This window comes from Lutjanus erythropterus, chromosome 13 (assembly GCF_056507025.1).
Source record: "Lutjanus erythropterus isolate fLutEry1 chromosome 13, fLutEry1.hap2, whole genome shotgun sequence".
NCBI classification, from domain to species: Eukaryota; Metazoa; Chordata; class Actinopteri; order Lutjaniformes; family Lutjanidae; genus Lutjanus; species Lutjanus erythropterus.
Window position 1 is genome coordinate 17,072,552 of NC_139329.1, and position 24,606 is coordinate 17,097,157.

The 24,606-nt window shown below is 38.1% G+C and overlaps 1 protein-coding gene across 5 annotated transcripts; it reads left to right on the forward strand.

The window, feature by feature from the left end:
* The first annotated feature begins 4,481 nt into the window (after nt 1–4,481).
* Nucleotides 4,482–19,210, forward strand: bmal2 (basic helix-loop-helix ARNT like 2). 5 transcript variants are annotated; one of them, XM_084733533.1, is made up of 17 exons: nt 4,482–4,836; nt 10,240–10,369; nt 10,458–10,511; nt 10,619–10,660; nt 10,779–10,936; nt 12,236–12,315; nt 12,797–12,889; nt 13,481–13,598; nt 13,678–13,827; nt 14,144–14,387; nt 14,575–14,681; nt 14,995–15,145; nt 15,251–15,321; nt 15,609–15,720; nt 16,360–16,450; nt 17,262–17,382; nt 18,477–19,210. In XM_084733533.1, exons 1-17 carry the CDS (start codon nt 4,779–4,781, stop codon nt 18,632–18,634), a joined length of 1,938 nt encoding a protein of 645 aa, XP_084589659.1. In that variant the 5' UTR covers nt 4,482–4,778; the 3' UTR covers nt 18,635–19,210. The 5 variants fall into 5 exon arrangements, with proteins under 5 accessions (XP_084589659.1, XP_084589658.1, XP_084589657.1 ...); XM_084733532.1 differs by having other exon boundaries at nt 4,488–4,836; nt 10,243–10,369; nt 15,606–15,720; XM_084733531.1 differs by having other exon boundaries at nt 4,489–4,836; nt 15,606–15,720.
* The last annotated feature ends 5,396 nt before the right edge of the window (nt 19,211–24,606 follow it).

Genomic DNA, 24,606 nt, shown 5'->3' on the forward strand with positions numbered 1-24,606 from the left:
CATGCACTCCATAAATAAACTGAGCTCAGTCCCCAGTGGACACTCTTTGAATAAATAAGGTTCTTTATACCAGAAATATCACAGCTCCATTACAGGAAACATGAATGGAAGTGCCTTCTGTTTTTGTGGGTACTGTATGGCACTAGTTCCCAACCTTTTTCCTTTTCTATCACTAGTGATCCCTGACAAAGTGGCATATTTTATGAATATGTCATATTATATTCAACGCATAACAGCAACAGTACAGAACAAGCGACAACTGCACAATTAACCTGAACAGTGAACGCAAAAGAATTGCAGGAAGTTTGTGTAAAGCAAAAGATTTGGATGAATTTTAAGCAGATTATGCCCCGTGAATGTTGCAGATATTTTTAGTAACTTTTTGTACAATTTTCAATCTTTTTTTTATTATATATTATTTTTAACAATCATACAAACTCAGTAGACTTCTTTCTTTAACAAATCCAATTTTTTCTTCTCCCTGATGCTTGGCCGTTCTTCTATTAGCTCTGTGGTTGTTTTAACTGTGTACTTTTCTATCGCAGGACGAGGTTGTTCAGCAGAGAACGAAGGCCTGTGAATACAGCTTGTGAAGGTTGCACGTCACTACTCCCTGTGAAGTTTTGGCGACCCCTTGTGAGAGTCAAGACAGACTGGAGCCAGTGCTGTATGGAATGAAACACTACTGCAAAAATTAGATTAACGTTAAATGTAGGCCTATGTGACATTTAAATAGCAGTATAAGCCTTCACAACTTGCTGTTAGTTATTAATATATATGTGTAATTTTTTTATATGAACAAGATTATCAAATTCAACCCTCAAAACTTAATGTTTGATATGTTTTTAATTTAAGCCAATGAATGACAATGGCAATCTTTACCCTGTTTTAACATAATCAAAAGCACTTTAAAATCAGTTTTGATAGAACAATGTCATTGGCTCTAATAAATGTCATTATTTGCCATGATTCTTTTTAACCCCTGATTTATGTTTGTGTTGTATCTGTTTCTTGTATTTTGATATGTTTTTTGTTGTGTATCTGATTGTTGTCTGTTGTCCGTACTTTTGAAACCCATTATTTAATTTCTTGCACCCATCTTGACCAGGACCACCTGGCAGAGGAGATATTGTATCTCAATGGGACATACCTGGTTAAATGAAGGATAAATAAAATCACGTGGTAGTGTGGTACAAAGGCACACACACATACATTACAACAGCAAACAGAAGCTAAAACATAAATAAATGAACACTTTCTCTCAACTCAACAGTCTTCTTGCTTCTGTTTGACTCTGCATCCCAGGAATTTTAAACATTAAACTAAACCACCAGAATGCATTTGGTGAATTTAGCACACAGTTTGGGATACAAAATTATTCCTAAATATAATATCTGAATATGAAGCCAATGTCATTTTAGACAAACACACACCAAAAAAAGTAAGTCATGTCTACCATCTAGTGTCTGGAATGAGGAAGTGACGCGTGATCTCACAATCAACCCTCATTAAAGTAGGATTTACTGCACAACTGTTGGATTAGACTGTGTTTTCTCTTGTTTTAAATAAGTGTAATTGATAAACTGACTAATAATTGTCAGGCCATAGTAATAGTCATAGATAGTTGTCGATTTATGAAACTGGTTGAAAGGCTGAACTGTGCTGAACTCGATTTCCTGTGTTATCCATTATGTCAGTGACAGGTCATGTGGTTCGGTATTGATATTTCTATGTCACGAGTTCTCATTATCAGTGTTGAAAATGTTTACCCACCTAGTGTGTTTAACTACTTTTTTTTTTTTAAATACAATACACAATGCTGAATGATGTCAAATGTACAGTAACTTACCAGCAGCAATTAGCTAATAAATTGCTGTAAATACATTTCACAGCATGATTACTGCAAATCTACTCTCAGTAGCACATTAATGTAACCATTATTACAATAGTAATCATAGTGCTGCAATTCCTATTACAGTGATAATCACTGTACTGTAACTGTTATTAAAGTAATAGTCAACATGCTGTATTTATCACAACACTAATTCAATTACTCTAAAAAGCATTACTGTAATAATTTTAATACATCAATAACTGAAGAATAACTATATACTTGTTACGTGCCAGTCTGGTTTACCCCTCCTGTCTGCCCCCCCCCCCCCCCCCCCCCCCCCCCCTTCTCTCCTTTGTCTCCAGGTGATTAAGGCTTCATGAGGGATCACCTGTGAAGTCGTGGACAGGCTCCCCATTGGTCCCCTAAACTTGGAGCTGTCCAATCAGGAGTTCGAGCAGGCAATAAGGAGGACCAGCCTGAGAAGCTCAGGTCTCTTCCTTCTCTGCTGCACTGAGCCTGCCTGCTGCTGCCTGCTGCCTGCTGCCTGCTGCCTGTGGCCTGTGGCCTTTGTGAGGAGATTAGTCTGTGTGATTGTAACAAGGTATGTGGTGGGAGTCTGTTGACATTAGGTGAGTTGGGGTACCCCTGTACATTTTTACACGTAGTTCTTGCTTGTTAGAGAACACTAGGTTTAATGGTTGGTGCCACCCTTGTTGTTTTGAGGAAGCCATTTTATTAGACTAGATAGTTAGGACTTTTGTTTTGTTTGTTTTTGGAAGAGCTAGGCCTAGTTTTGTTGTATTTCTTTCTTTTGTTTGGCACCACCCTCCTGTCCCAGCTCCCCCACATTTTTGGGAAACCTTGTCTAAGTAAATACTAAAAACATGATGTAAATAAACCCCTTTAAGTTTGCCACTTCTATTCTGACTCATCAAATTCTTGGTTGTTGTGTTACTGTCTTTCTCTGGCAAGGGTATGTAACAATACTTTAAATTGAAGACACTTTTTAATCACAAAAAACAATGTATTTCATCAGTACTGCTAAAATCCTGTACAAAGCATGAGACGTGTGACAGGCAGGCTGGTCTGGGACACTGATGAAAGCTGCAGTCATTGTGAGCAAAGATGAGGTGTCAGGTAGCAGAATTTTCAATTTAGCAGATAAATAATGCTCTGCAGTTTCTAGCAATTTAATCTATACTTGTAAAATAAATGTATTGAACTGCAAATACAGTTCACAGACAAATCTGTAGATCAGTTACATTTTTTCATACCGTTCATGCCTGTAGTTTGTTTCAGTTTTAATGTAATTTCTCCATTCTTCCACAAGGTGGAGCCATGCAAAGGGAACTTTCAGCAAATATCATTACATATCACTCCAGCTAAGTAGTAAATGTTTAAATAAATGCATCTAAACAAAATATTACAATTAAATTTAAAAATAAAATAACCATGTTGTAATGCTGGCTCACTGGGAAGGCTCTGCTGCACTAATAGGACCTTACTTTCACTGGTAACACCTGTGTTTACTCTACTACTACATGTTATACTGCATGTGCATTACAGTGTGCTACAAATACAGATACTGCATCTACAAAATTGAAGCCTTTTGTCCCGTCTTTCTCTCGGTTTTCATTATTCTTTTATCTTCTACAGTATGATTATCTTTGCACACTAGCATGATTCTAGTTACTGCCTCATTTTTTTAATGCAACTTTACAGTCAGTTTATTAAACGTATCTTTTGGCATTTTGAGCACCACAAGCTGAGTGCCATCTACTGTCATTATATTCTTGAGGAGGCAGATATCTGTATGGCAGATAAGTGCAACTCACACCAAATGATCTGGATTGATAAATACTACTGCAGGCCAGAGGAAAAATGTGTAATTTTGATTTTGGAGTAAACTGTCCCTTTAGCTTTGGTCGTAAAGTGTTTTGCTTTGAGAGATGTTTTTCAAATTTCCTTGAAAATTAATTTAAAAAAACAAAATACTGAGTTTTTCCTGAAAATCCTAGATATGCATATATTATTTTCAAAGATCCAGGGCAATGAAACAGTAAACTTTGTCTGATTTATTTTATTGATAATAACAAAGTAATGTGAAAATTACATAAAATACTCCCTATAAGAAAATGCATTATGTTCTGTTAAAAAAAATATTATTATTATTATTATTATTATTATTATTATTATTATTATTATTATTAGTTAGTTAGTTTTGTAAGAATACATCACAATAATCACAGTTAGGTTTCTTTCTATTATAAAGTGTGTTTTTTGTTTTATTTCAGTTGATTAAGATGTTTGTTTGCTTTTTCACACCTAGTTTTAATCTTTAATTTAGTTTTAGTTAACCACCATTTAGACTTAAGGTTTTCCGACAGACACGAAGGGAGCACAGGATGGTCGTGTCCAGATGGGAACCCCAGACCGGGAAATATCTCGCGAGAAGGATTATTTTTACCCGAACATGAACTCCCCAGCTCTAACCAAGTGTCTCTTTGTCCCTAAGTAGTTCATATACACAGCACTGTCACATTATAAACAACTATTCTTTATAACATGCACAATGTGGAAATAACGCATATAAGTCTCGCAGGAATTTGTCAAATCTAGGGTTCCCATCTACACCACGACCGCAGCGGTGAAGCAGCAGCGGTGACTCCGGTGCACCGGTAGGAGGAGACTGTGTATTGTCTTCCGCGTTTCCCCGCACTTCTGTACCGATAGCACCGCAAACAGCTACCTCGGTGCACGTTACTGCGCCCTGTCCCCGGTTCTTCTCTTCATACAGAAAAAATAAGGCCATTGTACCACATTGTGCCGTCGTCTTGGCTCCCCCACAACCCGTCTTATTAACACAGCAACATCCCGGAGCAGTGGACCGCCTCCTCCATGCATTGGAGTCCTGGGCCCCATCGCTCCGGCTCGGGCTCCAGCCATGTCGGCCAGGAATGCAGCGGCTGGCGGCGGTGACAGAGCGGGAGGCGAACCGGCAGGTAATTGAACGACTGTTAAATCTATCGATCAGTTTGAACGTTCATTATGTGGGTGACTCGACGTATGTGTGGCATTGAAAGGTTTACCGGAAAAAGAAGCGCAGCAGCGGAGTGTTTTTGTCACCGGCTGACCGTAACTTTGCGCTATTCAGAAACTAGGTCAGTAGATCAGTAGAGCAAACTCACTCCCCTCTACGCCATTTATGTAACGTTAACACTGCACGACGCTGTTTGTCATTGCATACAGTGCGACTAACCTTATATTTAGGCTTGCCATCAGCTGTAGCGTTATTTACATTTATATTGTATTTGTATTATTGTTAATGTAAATCTACACAACTGAAGCACGCAAATGCTAGCTTAGCAATGGCAGCAGGGCCTGTTTACTAGGACACCGGTGTCACATTAACTGTTAGAGGCGGTTTTACAGCCCATAGTAATCTAGCCCTTTGTTTATTTTTTACACTTTCATGGTCTATGCTCTCTGACTGAACTGGTGTCACGATGTGTTAAACTGGTATTAATGCTTGGTGCTGTTTAGGCCTAACTAGATAACCAGCCATAGGGTCGCTCACTGTAACGCTATAGCATTAAAGGGACAGTTCACTGTAAAAATCAAAGATACATATTTTTTTTCTCTGGCCTGTAGTGCTATTTTACCATTTAGGTTTGGTGAAAGTTGCAGTGTTTCAGAGATTAGTCTGTAGGAACTAAAAAAAAAAGTAGTTCAAAGGGCTGTGTATTTGTTTGCATTGGATTGCATGAATTTGCACATGAACTAAAATCACAGTTATACAAAACAAATGCATGTATATAATGTAAACAAAACATAACATTATTTTTGTCCTCCCTAAAAAAATAGTAGCAGAAAAAATAGCAGACCACAGTTCTGTGACCTTTCAAGCTCTGTGATGATAACTTATTATTAATCTTTTGGTAAGGATGAATGTGTATAAGCTTTCTCTGTTAGGGTGTTAAAAGACAAAATGTGACAAGAGACATTTGCCAAATATTGATGAACTAAGAACAGATACAAATCATAACTGCTGTTTAATTTTTGACAATTAACCGTTGGAATGAATCACTCATTGTTTTGGAGTACGTGGGCGTGTGCAGGCTGCCGGCACTCAGGTGTTCTTTGGTACAGCTGGGGGGGCTCCAAGGAAAAAGGGTGTGAACAGTTAGGAAAACTGTCATAGTATAAAGACTACACCACTATGCTTAAAATATGAGTGAAAAGTTTTTTGCTTTTTATGCACTCAGAACTGTGAAGATACAGAACAACACTGCTGTTAAGCAGTTGGTGTTTAAACACAGCACAAAGTGAAATGAATTTTGAGAATTGAACAGAATTGAACATAAATTGTAGGTCCTTGAACAGGATTATTAACCTTAGTTAATGGTTATTGCTCAAATGGTCACCTTTTAGACATATGCACTAGTCCGGTTGTATTGGTATCTTTCTGTGATCAGCTAATAGATCAATAGAGGAGACAATCAAATCAACAACTGTGCTCAAGTCAAATGTCAAATGTAGCAATTTTGTAAAATAACACACTTTCAACTTAATTTTCATGATATTTCAATTTGTAGTTTTAAGAAAATGGAGACTGCTGAGATACAGAGCAAAATGTTTGTTGCTATGCACTATGTGTTTTAGTCAAATGTCAAAACAGTCAAAGTGCAGTTGTATGTACAGTGTACTAAATGTACAATTCTGGTTAGAGTTACTGATTACAACTAAATCTGGGTTATGGTCAAATAAAGTAATGGTGCTTGAAGTTGAAAGCTTGAAGATTAAACTAATTAAACGTCCACCTCTTTTTGAAAGTATCTGTGAATTAGAGAATTGCAGGATTTGTAGGGCACATTCATTGAAATGCCCAGTCCAGAAGGATGCCCCAGTGGATGTTTCACCATATGGAACCAGTAATCTCCAAAGGAGCTTATTTTCTACCCTGATATGATTAGTTATGACCACAAATAATCCTATATCATTGAAATAGATGGCACTGGGGTGCAGTGGTCAGCACTGTTGCCTTAGAGCAGGGACGTTCAAACCTACCAGCTTTCTGAGGCAGGTGCTCTGGCTTCCTCCCCCAGTCTAAAGACATGCAGGTTATTAGGTTAATTAGTGACTTAATTGCCTGCAGGTATGAAAGTTAGCATGAATGGTTGTTTGTCTCTAAACCTGTCCAGGGTGTATCAGCTGGGATCAGCTCCATCCCCCACAGCCTTGCAAAAGACAAGCTGCTATAGATACAGATGGAGAATTGTTCAAATTAATATATCTGAGCAAAATATTCAAGTCATTACTCCTTCTTGTCCATATTCAGAGTGTTTTCCTGTAGAACTTGTTTTTCTCTCTCACAAAACACTAACTGGTATGAATTAGCTTATATTTAACTATTTGTTATGTCCCGTATCACCCTGACAGAGATTATTTGATTAGATTAATGACCCACATTATTCCTGCTATAGTATCCCAGCTACATTGCTACCAACCAAAAAAAATAAAATTTGACATATTGATTTAAAAATGATTTTATTGCTTCCATAATCAGAAGTTTGTGTATAGCAGCAGTCTGTAATAGCAGCACTCTGCTTTTAGGAAATAATAGCCCATAGAATTACCGTAATTGACCAATCAGAATCAAGTATTCATAAAAGCAGCATAATAAAATGGCATAAATATTTGATGAGGACTTAACTGTTATCAAATGAAGCTGTTGTGTTGGCAACCTTGTGGACTTATTGGGCAGATCCCAGGTGTGTGTGTATGATTAACTTTATGAATGGGAAGTAATGCAGAAGTTAGCTCATGACCTAGTTTGACTGCACAGTTAACCGTTGTATAAATATAAATACCTCTGTGGGCTACTTTTGGTGGCAGTTTTTCCAAAGATAGAGACTAAAATTGATGAAGGCATTATTTGAGAATTGTGCAGGAAGAATGTGGTACACTTTTTTAAAATCACACCAGCTCAGGAAAAAAACATTTTTCAGACAACTCAACTTGCTGGAGACAATGTAGTTATGTGAAAGCCAGTCGTTACCATACATTTTGGGACTGTGATCTAATTTATTCTATTTGGCTGGGCATACATAAGGTTATAAAGTGTAAAAAAATAGTGTACTTACTAAGATTCAGTTTAGGTGTCATGTACTATGCCGTGTTCGGTTTCCTTCTTAGCAGAGATGCTGTTTGCTGTTACCCATGGACTTCAAATGACAGTTAGCTTATAGCTAACTCTGGTACAGCTAAGAAGCTGTGCATCAACCCTATCAAATAAACAAATAAAACAGAAAAATAAAAACATAAATAAAACAAATTTGGCTGCAAGTAAGACAGCTATAACAAGAAAATGATTATGGCCTGAAACGCCTTTATTACCAGACTTAATTGAAATTACGAAGGATATTAATGTAATGAGAAATGGACCATTTCTGTGAAGCTGAAAGTAAACAGATTTCAGCCATGCTGGGTTAAGTGGATGCAATACTTTAGTGCCATTGAATCTGGCTGTTTTATTTTTATAATTTATGTAGGGTGTAAACAATGGACTGAATAATCTCCCTACCATTGTTACATAAATGAAATGAATGATCTGGTGGTGTTTTTTGTATTGTGAAAAAGTTGTCTTTATTCCAGTTTGTTTCCACATCTCGTTACCTGTTTTTGATTTTTTGAGTAATGATGAGAGGACTGCAGTGTAAAACAGAATGATTCTTGAAATACTTGAACATTTAAATCTAATTTAAACATGATAAACTTCTCTGCCTTTTTCTCGCGACGTTATTATTGTGTGACAATATGAGTTGAGCATGCCATACAGTTCTTTGGGTTATTTAGGTGCAGCAGATGCCCATTCATGGATTGAGTGAATGAGCGAGTTAACAAACACGTGAGCAGGAGGAGAGAGGGATTCAGGGAGCTGGCAGAGAAATGTCTGTATGGCCTGATGTCGAGTCATCTAGTTGCCTTCACTGTAACCCTATAATCCAACACATCTTGACAGTGGGACTGGGATTAAGAATCAGGTTGTTGCTGATCTGTTAATGGCTATTTGGGTCACAAGGTCTGTGGAGCAGAGTTAAAAATAGGTGCCATGGATATAGGCTGCATTTGTTCTGTCTCGTGCTGTACTCTCGAGTTTCACTCCCACACGTATACTCACATACTTTGAGGCCATGACTAAGTCAGTCATGGCAGCCCCAGATCTTGCTAGAATAGACAACAGGCTGCAGAGAGTGAAGCGGTGTTTCTGAAGAGCTCCAACACAGCAGCTTGGGATTTGATAATCTCCATTAACAAATGGCATAACACAATAAAGATACCCCATGGGCAGGCAATAATATTCTAGCATGCAGGTCTGTTTTAGAAGGCTGTCTAGCAGTGATGGATTGTTTCTAGCTGGGGTTGGATGTAAGGCTGAAAGGATTAGCTGATTAATCAATTAGTTCAGGGTTCTTCATTCACAAGCTAAGGAAGAGCAAAACGTATAGAAGTTTCTGTTGCAACTCAAATGACAGCAGGTGATTTCACTGGTAACAGTGTTTCCCCTACCATTGTCTGTTTTTAGTTCTTCACAGTCAGATGGGGGTTTTTTTCCACTTACACCTTTATGTTCATTCTCAGCTATGTTTCCTTAGTTGTGGTGCAGAAGTCAGTGACGATGTGCTGTCAGGTTCATGTAGCACAAAAACTTGACTGTCATGATGTTCCATTGCCTTATTGATGTCAAGTATATTTGTTGAACTTCTATAATGTTGGTAAAAACTTGGTTCAGTGTTAGCTTCACCAAGTTATAAGCTAACTGGCTAACTCAGCTAGCTTTCCCTGTATTACTATGAACACATAGTTAATGTGGTTAATGCAACAGTTTTTTAGAGAGACAGGGAGTATACTGATCTCATTTTACAGTCCTTAAATGCTTTTAGTTAATGCTAGATATCAGTAACAAGTCAGATACAGAGTGAAGAGGTGAAATCCAAGTGACGACTATGTTTTCTGTAGTGGTCAACCAACCTCGCTGCCCTTCAGTTCTAACTAATGCCGGTCCGTCACTTCATTCACTCTCTGCCTCTCCTGATGGTTGAACCAGGGTGGAGGGGCAAACTTTATTCTACCTTTAACAAACCTATTATTATATGTTTAATGTAAATGTAAGTGTAAATTATATGATCTGCTTTTCCATATGTAATATTGTAAATTGGATACTTGTGGTTGTTTTGGCTGCTCACAGAAAATACCCAAGATATATCACATTCTTCAGATTTTTAACAACTGGACAAACTTTATACATGACAAACATGCTTAGAGGAGTATCAGATAGGAAAAATATACAAAAGACAACCTCGATGTATGACCAGTTACAATTCATTTTATCTTGTGTGTTTCAGAAGATGTGCTGGTTGAAGAAAACCAATGCAGTTCTATGTCTTTGACCGGCCTGATGACCCCGTCTTCAGCTGCTGGCATGTCCTTGAACATGGAGATGCCCAGAAAACGCAAGGGCAGCATGGACAACCAGTGGGTTTTTGTGATTGCTTTAATCTCATTAATCCAGTGACCTACATTATTGCTAATTGTTACTGATAATTGTGAATTCTCTTCCCAGGGATAGAAAAACTGCTTCCACCCCTGATGCAGATATGGAAGACGACCAAAACGGGTACTGTGTGCTGATTAAAGACTTTCAGAGATGACTTGTTTGATTTTGTGTAATTGAGCATGTGTGTGTACAAATACATTTCAAATGTGTGTTTTTCTGCTCTATAGGTCAGATGGAGACGACCAGCATGTCAAAATTAAATGCTTCAGGTAGGTTATATATTTATAACATTTCCACATTCTTGTAATTTTACCATCAACCTTAAATCGTCCATTGAGAAAACTCCTCTGAATCTCCTAAATTATTTATTGTTTAATGTCTCTGCAGGGAACCACACAGCCAAATTGAGAAGAGGAGACGGGACAAAATGAACAATCTCATTGACAAACTATCAGCTATGATCCCTACTTGTAACCCCATGTCCCGAAAGCTGGACAAACTCACTGTGCTCAGAATGGCTGTGCAGCACCTCAAATCTCTCAAAGGTACCATAAAAATCAATGGCCTTGACTTTGTCATCATGTATTCAGTTAATTAAGGGATAATTCCAGTTTATTGCAACTTGGGTTGGTTTTGTCTACAGTTATTTTGGTTATGACAGCCATGTACAGTTCAGCATTGCATACAGTATTTGCCTGGTATTTGGTTACAGTCACAGTTTAGTCAGACTATCTAAACCACTTTATTTGGAGCCAAAATTAAATATTATTATTATTTGTTATCTCTGGATTAAAGCATCAGATAAATAAATGTAATGTAATGTTATTTTCAGAACAATCTCTTGCATAATAGGAAAACTGTGTCAGGTGTGTCAGATTTAAGTTGAATTATGTCTGTATCCAGTGACTGATAATAATTTACCAAGTTGCCTTCAATATTTTCTTTTATGTATACTGGCTAGTCTGAGGGTTTGTGCAAACCGGTCTGATGATCTCATGACTCCACGTTTCTTGTCTGACTTGTTTTTAGCCTTTTTTTCTCAACAGTCAACTTAGGCCAGGTACAGTTTTCAAATATGAACTCACGTCAAGACATCATCCAAATATGCCCTTTCACCCATGTAGCACACAACAGGAGATTATCTGTGTTAGATGTCACGTGTTCACACACGTTGGTGCCTGCAGGAAGAGGAGGGCTCATCTGTAATGATGACTGTTATTGCACTGAAATTGATACAAAATGAGTCTCAAAATTAACTAACTGTGATAGAAATAGAGGGCAGTGTGATTCCAGTCTGTCTACCCAGCAAGAGCGATGCATTGTGTTGCACTGAGATATTTATAACTGAACTATGAGCAGGGCACACACTTTAGCTTTATCTGACTGCGTGGAAACCCGATGTTGTCACATCACAGATGATGAAGAAAGGCATGAGGTAAAAATTTGACTCATGTAGGCTAATATGCCCATAAAAATGTAACAACCAGCGAAAGAGTGGAAAGCAATATCCAGCTAAGCAGAAAAGAGCACAAACTTACCCACACACTCATTCTGGACAACGACCTGCTCTATTGGCACATGTGGCCCGCCAAGACTCTGGATTAGGGTTAATTCAGTGCAACTGATGCGGACATTTGCGTTCACTCTTACAGCTCCTCAGGGTGCAGTTCAGATAAGTGCAGAGTTGTAGTGCGTGTGTGAAAGGGCCTTTAGTAAGTACAGTCTTATTACGAGTAGAGTTGATGACCTAAAAATCGGAAATTATCCTATAAGCTGAACGTCTACATGTGATGTAGTGATCTCACATTGGATTGGCTATATAAGATTTTTGTCTGTGTTTTCAGGTTCAGGAAGTTCTTTTTCTGAAGCCAACTACAAACCGTCATTCCTCCCTGATGAAGAACTCAAACACCTTGTCCTCAAGGTAAACCTACCATTGACAAAGACAACTGACTGTTTATGTGCCCACAGTCTGAGAAGCTGACACAGCAATGGAATACTGTTTTAGTTCTAAGATAATTACTTCAGTTAACTGCTAATTAATCGTATTACAAACCTAAGCTCATAATCTGTCTATCATTGAAGATGTATTTTTATTCACAAGCCACAGATCAGGCTATAAACTGAAGCTCACGACAATGCCTCTGCTTTACTGTGGGTTCTGTTTATCTGAAATTGTATACAAAAAACTATTTATTTGGAGAGATAGATCAGAATTGTTAACGTGTTAAATTTCAGTCATTGTGTAAGCTGTTCTCTGAATTTTCATGGTACTTAAAATGCTTCTATTTAATTTTAAAACTTTATTAAATACAATAAAATATGTAAATGGCCTCTTAATTTTGTCTTGACAAAGTCACCATATTGGATCCCCCTATTCTCCCCCATGTTTCTTTGTCATGCAGGCAGCAGATGGGTTCCTGTTTGTAGTGGGCTGTGATCGTGGGAAAATAGTTTTTGTCTCAGAGTCCGTCACGAAGATATTAAATTATAGTCGGGTAACGATTTTTACATTTGTTACTTTATCTGCAGCATCTTTGCCCATGTGAAACCCCGGATACACCAGATGGGTTGTGTTGTCTTGGAGCCAGTGACAGTGACACATTTGGCATCTTGTGCACAGATTTCACAGAAGTGCACTTCAGAAATACAAAACTGATGGTTATATTTGCCTCATGATATTAAAAAAAACACATTGGTATGTCTTTACTTAATGTTAATTCATGTAAATTAAGTATATGAATCATTAAAATGAAATGTATTGTATTATAAGTTTTTCATTGGGGGATGGAGCACAGCGTAACATAAATATATCATCTTTTATTACTGGAATAAACCTTCACAAGCTGTTCTTAAAGAAAGCTTTGAGAGATGAGCTGTTGCTTCTTCTGCCTCATTCATACCTAAATCTGAAACTCCTCCATCTCTGCTCCGCTCCATATCTGGTGTTCTCCGGGGTCAACAGTCCACAGTCAATGCACTTTGTTCACTTTATTTGTCAGCAGGAATTGCCTTAGATGCAGAATGCTTTTTACATTTGTTTTTATCAGCGTCAGGTCAGTTTGATAACCTGTTTGTTCTTCCTACAGGCAGAGCTGATTGGACAGAGCTTGTTTGATTACATACACCCAAAGGACATGGGAAAAGTGAAGGAGCAGCTGTCCGCTTCTGAATTATACCCTCGTGAACGGCTAATAGATGCTAAAAGTAAAGCAATTATTTCTGTCGGTGTGAGTTTGTGTGTGTGTCAGGGCACCTTTAACACTTCTGTCATGTCTCCTGTCAGCCGGTCTGCAGGTCCAGGCCGACCTGCCAGTCGGTGCAGCACGACTGTGTTCGGGCGCACGGCGCTCGTTTTTCTGCCGCATGAAGTACAATAAAATTTCTGTCAAAGTGGAGGAGAAGGAGTTCCAAGCCACCACCTCCAAAAAGAAAGGTAGATAAATTATCCAGTGGGTTATTCAGCGCATCTCTTTTGTGCTTTCAGGGTCAATATAATATTTATCAGGCCTGCTTCCATTCATGAGAAGTACTGGTGAAAACGTTTTCAAAATGTCAGCAGAGATTTCCATAAGTGCCAAACAGCTGACTACTCATTTGAAGCCTATTATATTGATTTTTGACTCTAAAAATATAAGTTTCATTAGCAAGTTGGGTTTCACTATACTATATAGACACTGTCTGACTTTTAAAACCGCTGGTGTGAGTGAATACAGTAATTTAATTATAGTTCTTTGTGCTTGTGCCTACAGAGTCGCAGAAGTACTGCACAGTCCACTGTACAGGCTACATGCGCAGCTGGCCTACCAGTCAGCTGGGAGCGGAGGGGGAGGGCGAGGGAGACAAGCAGGATAGCTCCCACTTCAGCTGCCTGGTGGCAGTGGGACGCGTCCACTCCCACTCATCTCCCCAGGTTAATGGAGAAGTCCGAGTTAAACCCACAGAGTTCATCACACGCTATGCCATGGATGGCAAATTTACCTTTGTCGATCAAAGGTAGAATTGAGTTTCAACAAGTGGGCAGTAGAGTGTTGTATTGTGTTGGTATACAGCTTTGTTAACATAATGTCTAAATCCCTGAGACATTTTACGTATCTTCCATTGACATTGATAACATCTTTGACACTAACCCTAAATAATACAGTAAATGGTGTTTAAAATTCTTTTTGCTTTTCTGTGGCAGAGCTACAACCATTCTTGGTTACCTTCCTCAAGAATTACTTGGGACATCATGCTATGAGTACTTCCATCAAGATGACTTACCACAGTTAGCTGACAGACATCGAAAAGGTAAATTCCATTTTCAGTGACTTTATACGTTCTTCTAATCATCTTGGATCTTTTGTTTTTTCTTTTTTTGTTTGCTGAGATGATATCCACGTTCTTCAGTTATGTAGGTCTATTAAAATCTGATTTTAATTTACAATGCAGATGCAGTGTTGAAGCAAACATAATGTTTCTGTCCATCTTTATTTTATTCATGTCAGTCACTTACATGTATTGGCTTCCCCATATGTTATGTCTGCCGGTTCTTTTGATACTGGTGCTTAATTTTCCAGTGTTAAGTCATTAAACTCATCCTGTCCCTGTTTTTCTTCCACAGTGCTGCGGAGTAAAGAGAAAATAGAGACAAACTGCTACAAGTTCAAAACAAAACACGGCTCTTTTGTCACTCTGCAAAGTCAGTGGTTTAGTTTTGTAAATCCATGGACCAAAGAAGTAGAATACATAGTGTCAACTAACACGGTTATATCGTGAGTATGTTTTAGTCTCTTTGTGTAAAACCCAAATATATTTGTATCTGAGGTAGATACACAGTATATTAATCAGTTTCACCTGTTTTCTCATCCCATGACAAGGCACGACCACAGTCGAACTACTCGTTTGGGAAACAAGTCTGAACAGTCGAACAATTCCAAGACTTCAGAAGGTCAGTTTAAATTCTAAAAAGTTTCTATTGATTATAACTATATTACCTCATTGGCAGGTTCCAAAATTAGAATTAGCCAAATACTGATTAAAGTGGCTGGTAGATTTGTTTCGCTCAGATGCCAAAAAACAATGGTAATCTATTGAGTGGCTAGTAAAATTAGCCATTTGGCTGGTGGACAAAACAATAATTTTGAACCCTGTTCATTGGTGTCTCTGATGCATGTGATACTTAAAAGTACATGTTGTCTGTTCTTTAACCTTGTAATATTTATTTTCTGTTAGAAGATGGCAAGAAGTCCCTTCCAATTATACCAGGCATCTCCACCACACCCGGAGCAATGATTTACGCTGGAAGCATAGGGACCCAGATCGCCAATGAGCTGCTGGATTTCAACAGGTGTGGCACCACAACATTTTTTCAATTTTGTCCCCGAGCATCAGTACAGCAGTCTTTTTAAAGCTACAGTTGCTAGCTGGGGTCAGGGAGAAAATCAATACAGCATGGTATTAAAATATTTTGTGTGGTAATACTATATTGCTACACAGGTGTATCAATCTCTTATTCAAATTATTAATTTAAAAAAGTGTAAATTAAACTTTTTGGTACTTGGCTAAATCAATTGCTTTTTCAGTCCAGTGCTGTTTTTTCTCCCGGTGAAGTCAGCAGAGGTCACAGACAGGGGGGCTGATAGGTTTTTATGATGATGTTGGTCAGACTGTCTGCTTGACAGCCCCATTTTGCTGCACAAACTACTGAAATTAGATACAGAGAAAACTTAATCTTATTAGATAAAACAGACGTTTGAAAAAGGGTAATAAATAATTTATTTCAGTAAATGTTATGGCAGTACTCAGCATATCACAAAATGTTTTAAATTGCAAAAATAATGTATCATGACTTAAGTATCCTGATAATATCGTATCTTGGGGCCTCCTATCCCTAGCAGTTGCTGTACTTGTCAGTTGTTCTTGATTTTTTTTTTTTCTTTTTTTTTTTTCGCGGTTTTAAGTCAATCTCTGTCTGTGTTCCTTTCAGGATGAACTCTTCACCTTCCAGTGGTAGTGTCAGCCCTTTCAGTATGCCACAGGATAAGTGTCAACAAACTCACAATCAAATCAGCAACAATGTAAGTCTTAATACTTGCATGTCTTTGATAATGGCTGCATCTTAATTAAAGGGATAGTTTGGATTTTTGAAGTTGGGTTATACGAGATGCTTAAACCGATCAGGCATAACATTATGACCACTGACAGGTGACATGAATAACACTGATTATCTCTTCATTATGGCACCTGTTAGTGGGTGGACTATATTAAGCAGCAAGTGGACATTTTGCCCTCAAAGTTGATGCGTTAGAAGCAGGAAAAATGGGCAAGCGGAAGGATTTGAGCAAGTTTGACAAGGGCCAAATTGTGATGGCTAGAAAATTGGGTCAGACCATTTAGTTTTGCAGTAATAGGGGAGTAATTTGCATAACCTGACATGCAATAAAAAATCCTCACAGGTGAACAGCTGTTCATCCACCTAGCTGTTCATTAGGACTGTCTTTCACCATCCTGGTTATTTGTGATAATTTTTGTTTTGCTTTGTTTTGTTTTAACAAAATGGTACAGAATATGGGAAATGTTAGAGAAGTACATGGGAGAAGAGAAATATGTTTCAAACTGTCATTTGGACTATACAGGCTGCGTCTGGTTTTTCATGTTCTGCCGTCTCTTTTGTTAAAACGTTGCACAGTAATGGCGAGGGATTAAGACAACCATAATGTGATGCAATCACAGCTGTATGTGCTGGGAAATTATGGTGAATTTCTTTCAGTGGTTGAAAGGCATAATCAGGGCTTGCACAGATTTGATTCTTTCCTCTCTTTTTCCTCATGACTTAACTCCTGCCATGCTGCTGCTAGGTCTGTAATTTGCTCCTCTTTTGGTTTCTAGGTGCCAAACGGAGAGGCAACAGACATGGAGATGCCAGGAAAGTCCAGCTCAGAGGACGAGCCGCAGGGAGCTGCATTCTCAGGAGGAGAAACACTCATGGGTACTCTCTCTGATCCTGCTAGTAAGCTTATTTCAGGGTTCCTACGCAGTATGGAAATGTATGGAATTTGATTTCAGCAACCTCCAGATGTGGATAAGTATGGAAAAATATTCAACTATATCTGTTTTATAAAAAAGAAAATTCAGAAGTACTAAAAATGAATCGATCTTACGAGTTGTTCATGCTGTTTGGAGCAGCTAGCCCATCTGAAGTGTTTACCAATATGTGAGAGAGCGCAAGAAAGAGAAAGCAAGTCAAGACGTATGGTGTGTGACTGAACTCACACTCCTGCACAGAGCTGCCTATACACACGTCAGGAGAGTCTGAACGAGATCAAGACGTCCACGACCAAATTACTTGTTATATTAAGCTTGTCTGAACATTTATGAGTTATGAAGTGATGTAATTATCAGAAAAAGTAAACAGGCTGTCTTTTCTGTATAAGGAAACCAAACCTTGATGGCCACAGTCCATGGAAACAACAGGCAGCCATCAAGGTTACAACAAGGCCACGCAGACACAATGAAAATTAAATTAACTTTTAGCAAATCAATTTGAGTAATTATTTATTAAAGAGACAAAAATATGGGGGGAGCAATAATTTAATATTATTTCTTCAGTATGTAAGGAAAATAATACAAATATAGGCAGCACTGGTTAGTTTACTTTGTTCCCAAAGCCCTTTAGAACAAGCCAAGCACCAAATGCTTCACATAAAAAAAGCATGAAATGAACATAAAAACAAAAATAGTGCCATAATTAATGTAAAATAAGATGGAAAAATAAAACCCACACATAAAAATAAGATAACATGAGAATAGAATATGTAGGATGCATCTTCACATGATTAAAACCTACTGGATAATACCAGAAAAGGTAAGATAAAAAAAAATAAGAATGAGAAGAGAATGTATAGAATGCATAATATAAGATGGAAAATAAAAGCTACTGAATAATAATAAAAGTAAAGTAAAAAGTAGAGTCTATAGAATTAAATGCAAGTAATGGAATTTTGGAATGAAAATGTGAAGGAACTCTGATGTTTATAAGGACCTTGTTTAGTCTTTTTTTTTCTCTTAGAACTCCACTAAGTTGCATTTCTTTTCTCACCTCAGGGGACAATTCCCAGCTGGATTTGGACAGTGTGGTTGGACCGGGCCTTAGTAGTCTTAGCAATGATGAAGCAGCCATGGCAGTGATTATGAGCCTCCTGGAGACAGACACAAACTTGGGCGAGACTGTGGACTTTGAAGAGATGCACTGGTCTTTATAGAATCTGCTCTTACAGTGTGACATGGCAGCACACTGAAAAAACACTTGGACCATCAGTTTTTTGATGATGAGAACTGCTTGAATGCTTATTCTAAGACGCAGCATTCCTTTTTTTTTTTTTTTTTCTTAAGAACTTTTTTAATTTATTGGTAACCTTTTCCACATAAGCTGTGTAGTCTTCGTGTGGCTGCTCTAAACAGGGAGCGGGATCGACGACAATAAGGGACACCTGCTTCCCCTCTTCAGAAAGAGGATGTGCCTCTAAAGCCTTACAGCGGTCTGCCTGCCCTAAAACGCTGTTCCTCACTGCTTTCCTCACATCTACCGTCATCCTCTGTTTAACTAAATAGGTCTCACAAGGTTGAAGAACCCATGAACCAAAATGACAGTGACGTGATTTACAATGGCTTGGGATTCCTGCTTAAATTTCTCTCCCACACCTACATTTGAACAACGGTTGGGAGTGACGATGCAAAAAAACAAGACCAATTTGCACTGAACTTATTTCATGTTTTTTAAAAGGTTGTAATTTGATTAGGTACTGTATGCTTAATTAAAATGCAAGGAAGACACCTTGACAACCTGGCCCATCTCTGTGACCCCTCAGGATTCAAGCCGTAGGTAGCCAGTGTTCCACGGCAGACCACACTTCCATAACCTCTAACTCTTTGAGAGTCACCCAATGACGTGCCACTCAGAGATTTTCTCATAACTTGTCAGTATCTGAACATTTTCCGTGGAAACAGTCCAGTAACCTCCTGTACACTGACTTGAACGTACTTTATACGTGTGGATTTAGTATGGTTGCAAACACCATGTCGTCAGGCCATACCTGTCTTAAAGGGATAGTTTGCACTGGAAGAATATTTTCATTTTTTAGTATGTACACTTCTGTAGACATTAAAGAGACTGTTCAGATCATTTGATGTGGGGCTGTATGAGGTACTTATCAATAGTCAGTGTCAGCATTGGCCTTTAATATGAAAAAGCAGCAGAAGTACTGTTGTAGGGAGATAAGTCATGTACCGCTGTGGGCAGGGTCAGCAACAAAAGGTATTTCAGCCATTAAAGAAAAAACAGATATTATTTTAAGTATATTTAGAATATTTTCACTGATTTACCTCGCCATCAACTTTATATAAGCACTCTAAACCAACCAAACTCCATGGGCGAAATCAGTAATTTAACCTCACAGAGCACCAGCGTTGCCGATTTACTGTTGCCATGATCTATTAGCTTGTTTGTGTTATTGTGTGACTCTGGTCAATCCGAACTATGGTTTTAAAACACCAAAGTCACACAATAACGCAAACAAATGAACACATCAAGGCAAAGATAGACCAGCAACTCCTGTGCTCTGCGAGGTTAAATTGCTGATTTTACCCATGGAGTTTGGTTGGTTTGGAGAGCGCAATATTCAGATTGATTTTTTTTTCTTTGGACCTTTTTCAAGTGGCTAAAATACCTTTAGTTTCTGACCCTGTTCACAGCAGCACATCGCTTAGCTTCCCTGCTGGTGCTCCTCTCTGCTCCTCCAAAGTGGCGGCATGTTGACCGGCATCTGCTGTAGTTAATGCACTAACTGTCGATAACATCAAATAACCCAACTATCCCTTTAAGCCCCCACTGTTGGCTGCCCAGGATTTTATTTGCCCTTGCGCTAAATATTTAACTTTTCTTCACACAAATGATCCACTTTCATAGATTTTTATTGAAGAACAGTCAGTTTTGGTGGCTGACCATTTATGGTTTTATGAGCACTACAGTATGACTTCATGCAAAGTGAAGCAGCACTTCAGAGGTGCTGAAATGGAGGCTTGGTAGCGCAGCTGAGCAGCAAACCCATTTCACATCTGTGATATTTCATCAAAACATGTTTGAGGATGATCTCTCGAGTCTGATGGTAGAAGTGATAACTCAGGGAGTGACGGAAACAGAACCGCCCCATATGAACATACAGTGACAGTTTTGAGGGACTGTAGCAGTATTTTGTTCTCCAATTTCCCTACATTTTCTACATCATGTCTCATAATGAGTCTGTACTTGTTCTTACATTTATTGTCAGCTTTATAATCTTGCAGGTAAGCCATAGCTTCAGCTGTTTTTTTTTTCATGTACTATTATGCACTGACAGTCTTTCAGAAGACATGTTCATGTTTTATGTGCCTGTCAGAGGCGCACAACATTGTCATGCGTAAATTCATTAAGGGATTAAGCTATGCAGAGCTACCATTCCATAACTTGTATATTTTAAAGTGTGTTCCTTTCTCTTTCCATGTAACTGTCGCTCCCATATCATGAATAACTCAACTAAAAAAAAAGGTATAAGACATACTGCTGACTTGTAATACGACATTAAGGGAGAACTTGAATGAGTCACTGAGTTGTGTGGACCCTGTTGTGATTTACCTCGTGGATTTTTTTTCCCCCATGCTTAAATGTGCATATCTTGGATTTTATTAACACAGCATTAATATCCATTACGTGATGACCTATATGTTAGTAATCAACTGCTGAGAATCATGTGGCTGTCAGATGGAATTATGGGTCATGTGATGTAAAAATTAGAATTACCAAAGTATGTCAAAATATTGTCACAGTGATTTGTAACAAGATTGGTGGTTTGAACCCAGCTGATGCCAAATAATACCAAAATCATGTTTTCACAGATATATTAGGTTTAAGAAAATTATTGTATTGGCTTGTTTAAAAAAAACATGTTATTGTTTTGGTACACTTCCCCTGTTCCAAGTTATGAATAATTTGGTAATGTTTTGAAATGATATATGTAAGTAATGCTTCACTGATGTATGACCCATGATGATTTAATAATTAATGCAGGATGTATCGTGAAATCCTGTTACTCACCACTAACAAATGATCAAGTCACTATGTGATTAGTTCGCTCTTAATAGATTGTCCGTTAAGGAGTGTGAATTCACAGTTATTTCATACATTAACTGATATGCATCAGGTTAGCTGGATTTCACTTAACAGTGTTACATGCATTGCTGCCTGTCTTGGCCAGCCCAACTATATAGAAAGAGATTTTTAATCTCAATGAGTATTTCACTTCAGGTTAAATGAAAATGAAATAAAATGAAAATACATAAATGTCTATTTATTCAAGTGTATTTATGGTCATTGTATAAATGTCTGCATGTGACGACCAGTTGGATTGAAAAAAATAAGCATATATGTGTGTGTGTGTGTGTGTATATATATATATACATATATATACACGTGTGTGTATATATATATATGTATATGTATATGTATATGTATATTTCTATGAGAATAGGTACTGTTAACAGTGGCTGAGCAAAGACCAGGGTCTGAAATGAACTTTAACTGTAACTGAAATCCAGCTAATTTTTTTTTTTTTTTTTAAGATTATTTTTTGGGCTTTTGCCTTTATTGTGATAGCACAGCTGAAGATATGACAGGAAAGGGGGTAGAGAGAGGGGAAGACATGCAGCAAATGGGCCACAGGCCAGAGTTGAACCAGCAGCCGCTGCAGAGGACTGACAGTTTCAAATACATGGTGCGCACGCCCTACCAACTGAGCTATAGGGGCGTCCGAAATCCAGCTAATTTGATTGCATATCGATTAATGTATGAATTAACAACAATCCTGATTATTATATTTTTATAAGAGTGAACTAATGCCACTCATTCATGGTGGTGGTGTTAGTGGTGAGCAACAGGATTTCATGCATTAAATCCTCATGAGTCATGCACTAACTAAGCATTACTGAAGTATACGATTTGTACCCTTATTGTAAAGTGTTACCAAAATGTTAACATTTCTCAAAATATAGTGAATGCAAACTATTGAGAAGTTGGGTAAAAAAAAAATGAAAACATTGGTTGGCATATTGATTTTGGGCATATTTGATACCCCGGTCGTGCATGTTACATTTATTAAATCACATTTCTTTTACCAAAATAATTTGGAGTGTTGTACATTGCTAGAGTTATACGGCGCAAAGTATTTTTAACTATTTGTCAAAAGTGTTTGGACTGTGTATGTGTACCTCACACTGGGTCATTAGCACCGAAACCAATCAGTCAAAACATCAGTGACTGTTGATGCCCAAATATGAAATATATGGAACTGTGTTGCATTGATGGCCTGCCGTTGTTCATGTTGGCATCTCGGGCCAGGAGTTATAGTCATTTCATGAGGACTGTTAAGAATTTTCCAATAAGAACTTTTGTTTTCAAGGATAGAAAAGGTTGTTGTAAATCATGAAGAAAACCGTGTTTTCTCTCAAATGCTTGAATTAATATTGAGGAGCCAGTGGGTGGAGCAGCTGAACTCACAAGAACCCGCCTGCGTGTGTCTGAAGTGCCTTTGGACATGTCTGCTCGGACACACAGTAAGCCTGTTTTGCGAATGGAGACGCCGCCCCCCCATCTGGCTCCTTTGCAGACTGAATGGAGGGCTAAAATGTATCATTGGATTAACTTGACGCAACATGGCATACTGTCCACACATCATGAATGAAGTGGAAGTTTGTTCACACAGTTGTACTTCAGCACTTACTACCTAACCTGACAACCAGAGCTATGGAGTCGTGCCATAGACGCAGGCTGGTCTTGTTTAAAGTCCATTTTGTTTTTATGTTTGCTTTGTTTATTGTTCGATTCCTCTGGTTCAATCGATGCACTGTTGTGGCTGTAATTTCTGCAGAAAGCTCAAACATTGCTCCCAATTCAGTTCGTGTGGTGGTGACGGGTGATGCACCTTGCTGAGAGGTCACGTATTTTGCTTCTGTCTCCGTTTGAAATAAACCAGTAGATTTTGTAAGCTAGGGAATGTAATGTTTTGATTTAATGCCCTGCTTTATGTCTAGTTGCATGCTGTGTTCGTATCATTTATTGTTATTCATCTTTTGTTGTTTTTTTTTTTATTTGTTGCATTATTAGACTTGGGAAATTGAGACAGACTGGTGTTTGGATGGGCACTGCACAGGAGGAGGGACCTTAACCTTTGGGCTTATATTGGATTGTTGGGAGCTTGTTACTGCCTCCACTGTACCACATCCTGCCGTTTTATAGGTTCATTCTTTGATAACGGTGTTTGATTTTTGGGCCCCAGAGGAAGAACTTACTGTATTTGTCTATTATTGCTGCTACTATCAGCATGTCTGGGCTGTCTTCCCAGGTTGTCATGTTAATAAATATTAGTTTACTAAAGCCGGAACAGGAACTTTGGGCATATTTTCAAAATCTGCATCAAACAGACGCCACAGTTGGATTTAAAGTGTGGACACACTTTATTTTACAGTACACTAATAAGATATAACAAGCTGTACTTAATATCTAATGACACAAAGTAATAGAAATAGAAATAATGTACTTTATTAAGCAGTATTATACCCTTTATTAGACTTTTCTTGGGGGTAATTTGGGACACATTACAACAGAAGTGTACTGTAAACTAAAGTGTATTATTTCCCACTGTTAAACTCTTACAGATGAGGACGAAATTATTAACCCCCTATGAATATTTAATTTTTTTTTTTAAGTATTTCCCTGTTAAACAGAGCAAGGAATTTTTAACACAAACTTTAAATTTCATAGGAGAGCTAATAATGTCCTCAACTGTTCAAGGTAATTTACGGCACATTACAAAAGAACTTCCCACTGTTAGACCCTTATTAAACTTTCTGGGAGATTATTTATTACACTAAGATGACAAAAACTAGAAATATGTTATTTATTAGACAGTGTTACCCCCTTTACGTTAATTATTATTAGAGGGTAATTTGGGACACATTACCACATTTACAAGAATACAAGGAAGAATGAATGCAAAGCTGCTTTTTGAACATGATGTGGTTCTGATGGCCTCATCTATCTGTGACCTCCAGCGCTCACTGAATCGGTTCGCGTCTTGAGTGTGAAGCCGCTGGGATGAGGATCAGCACCTCTAAGTCTGAGGCCACGGTTCTCAGCAGGAAACCA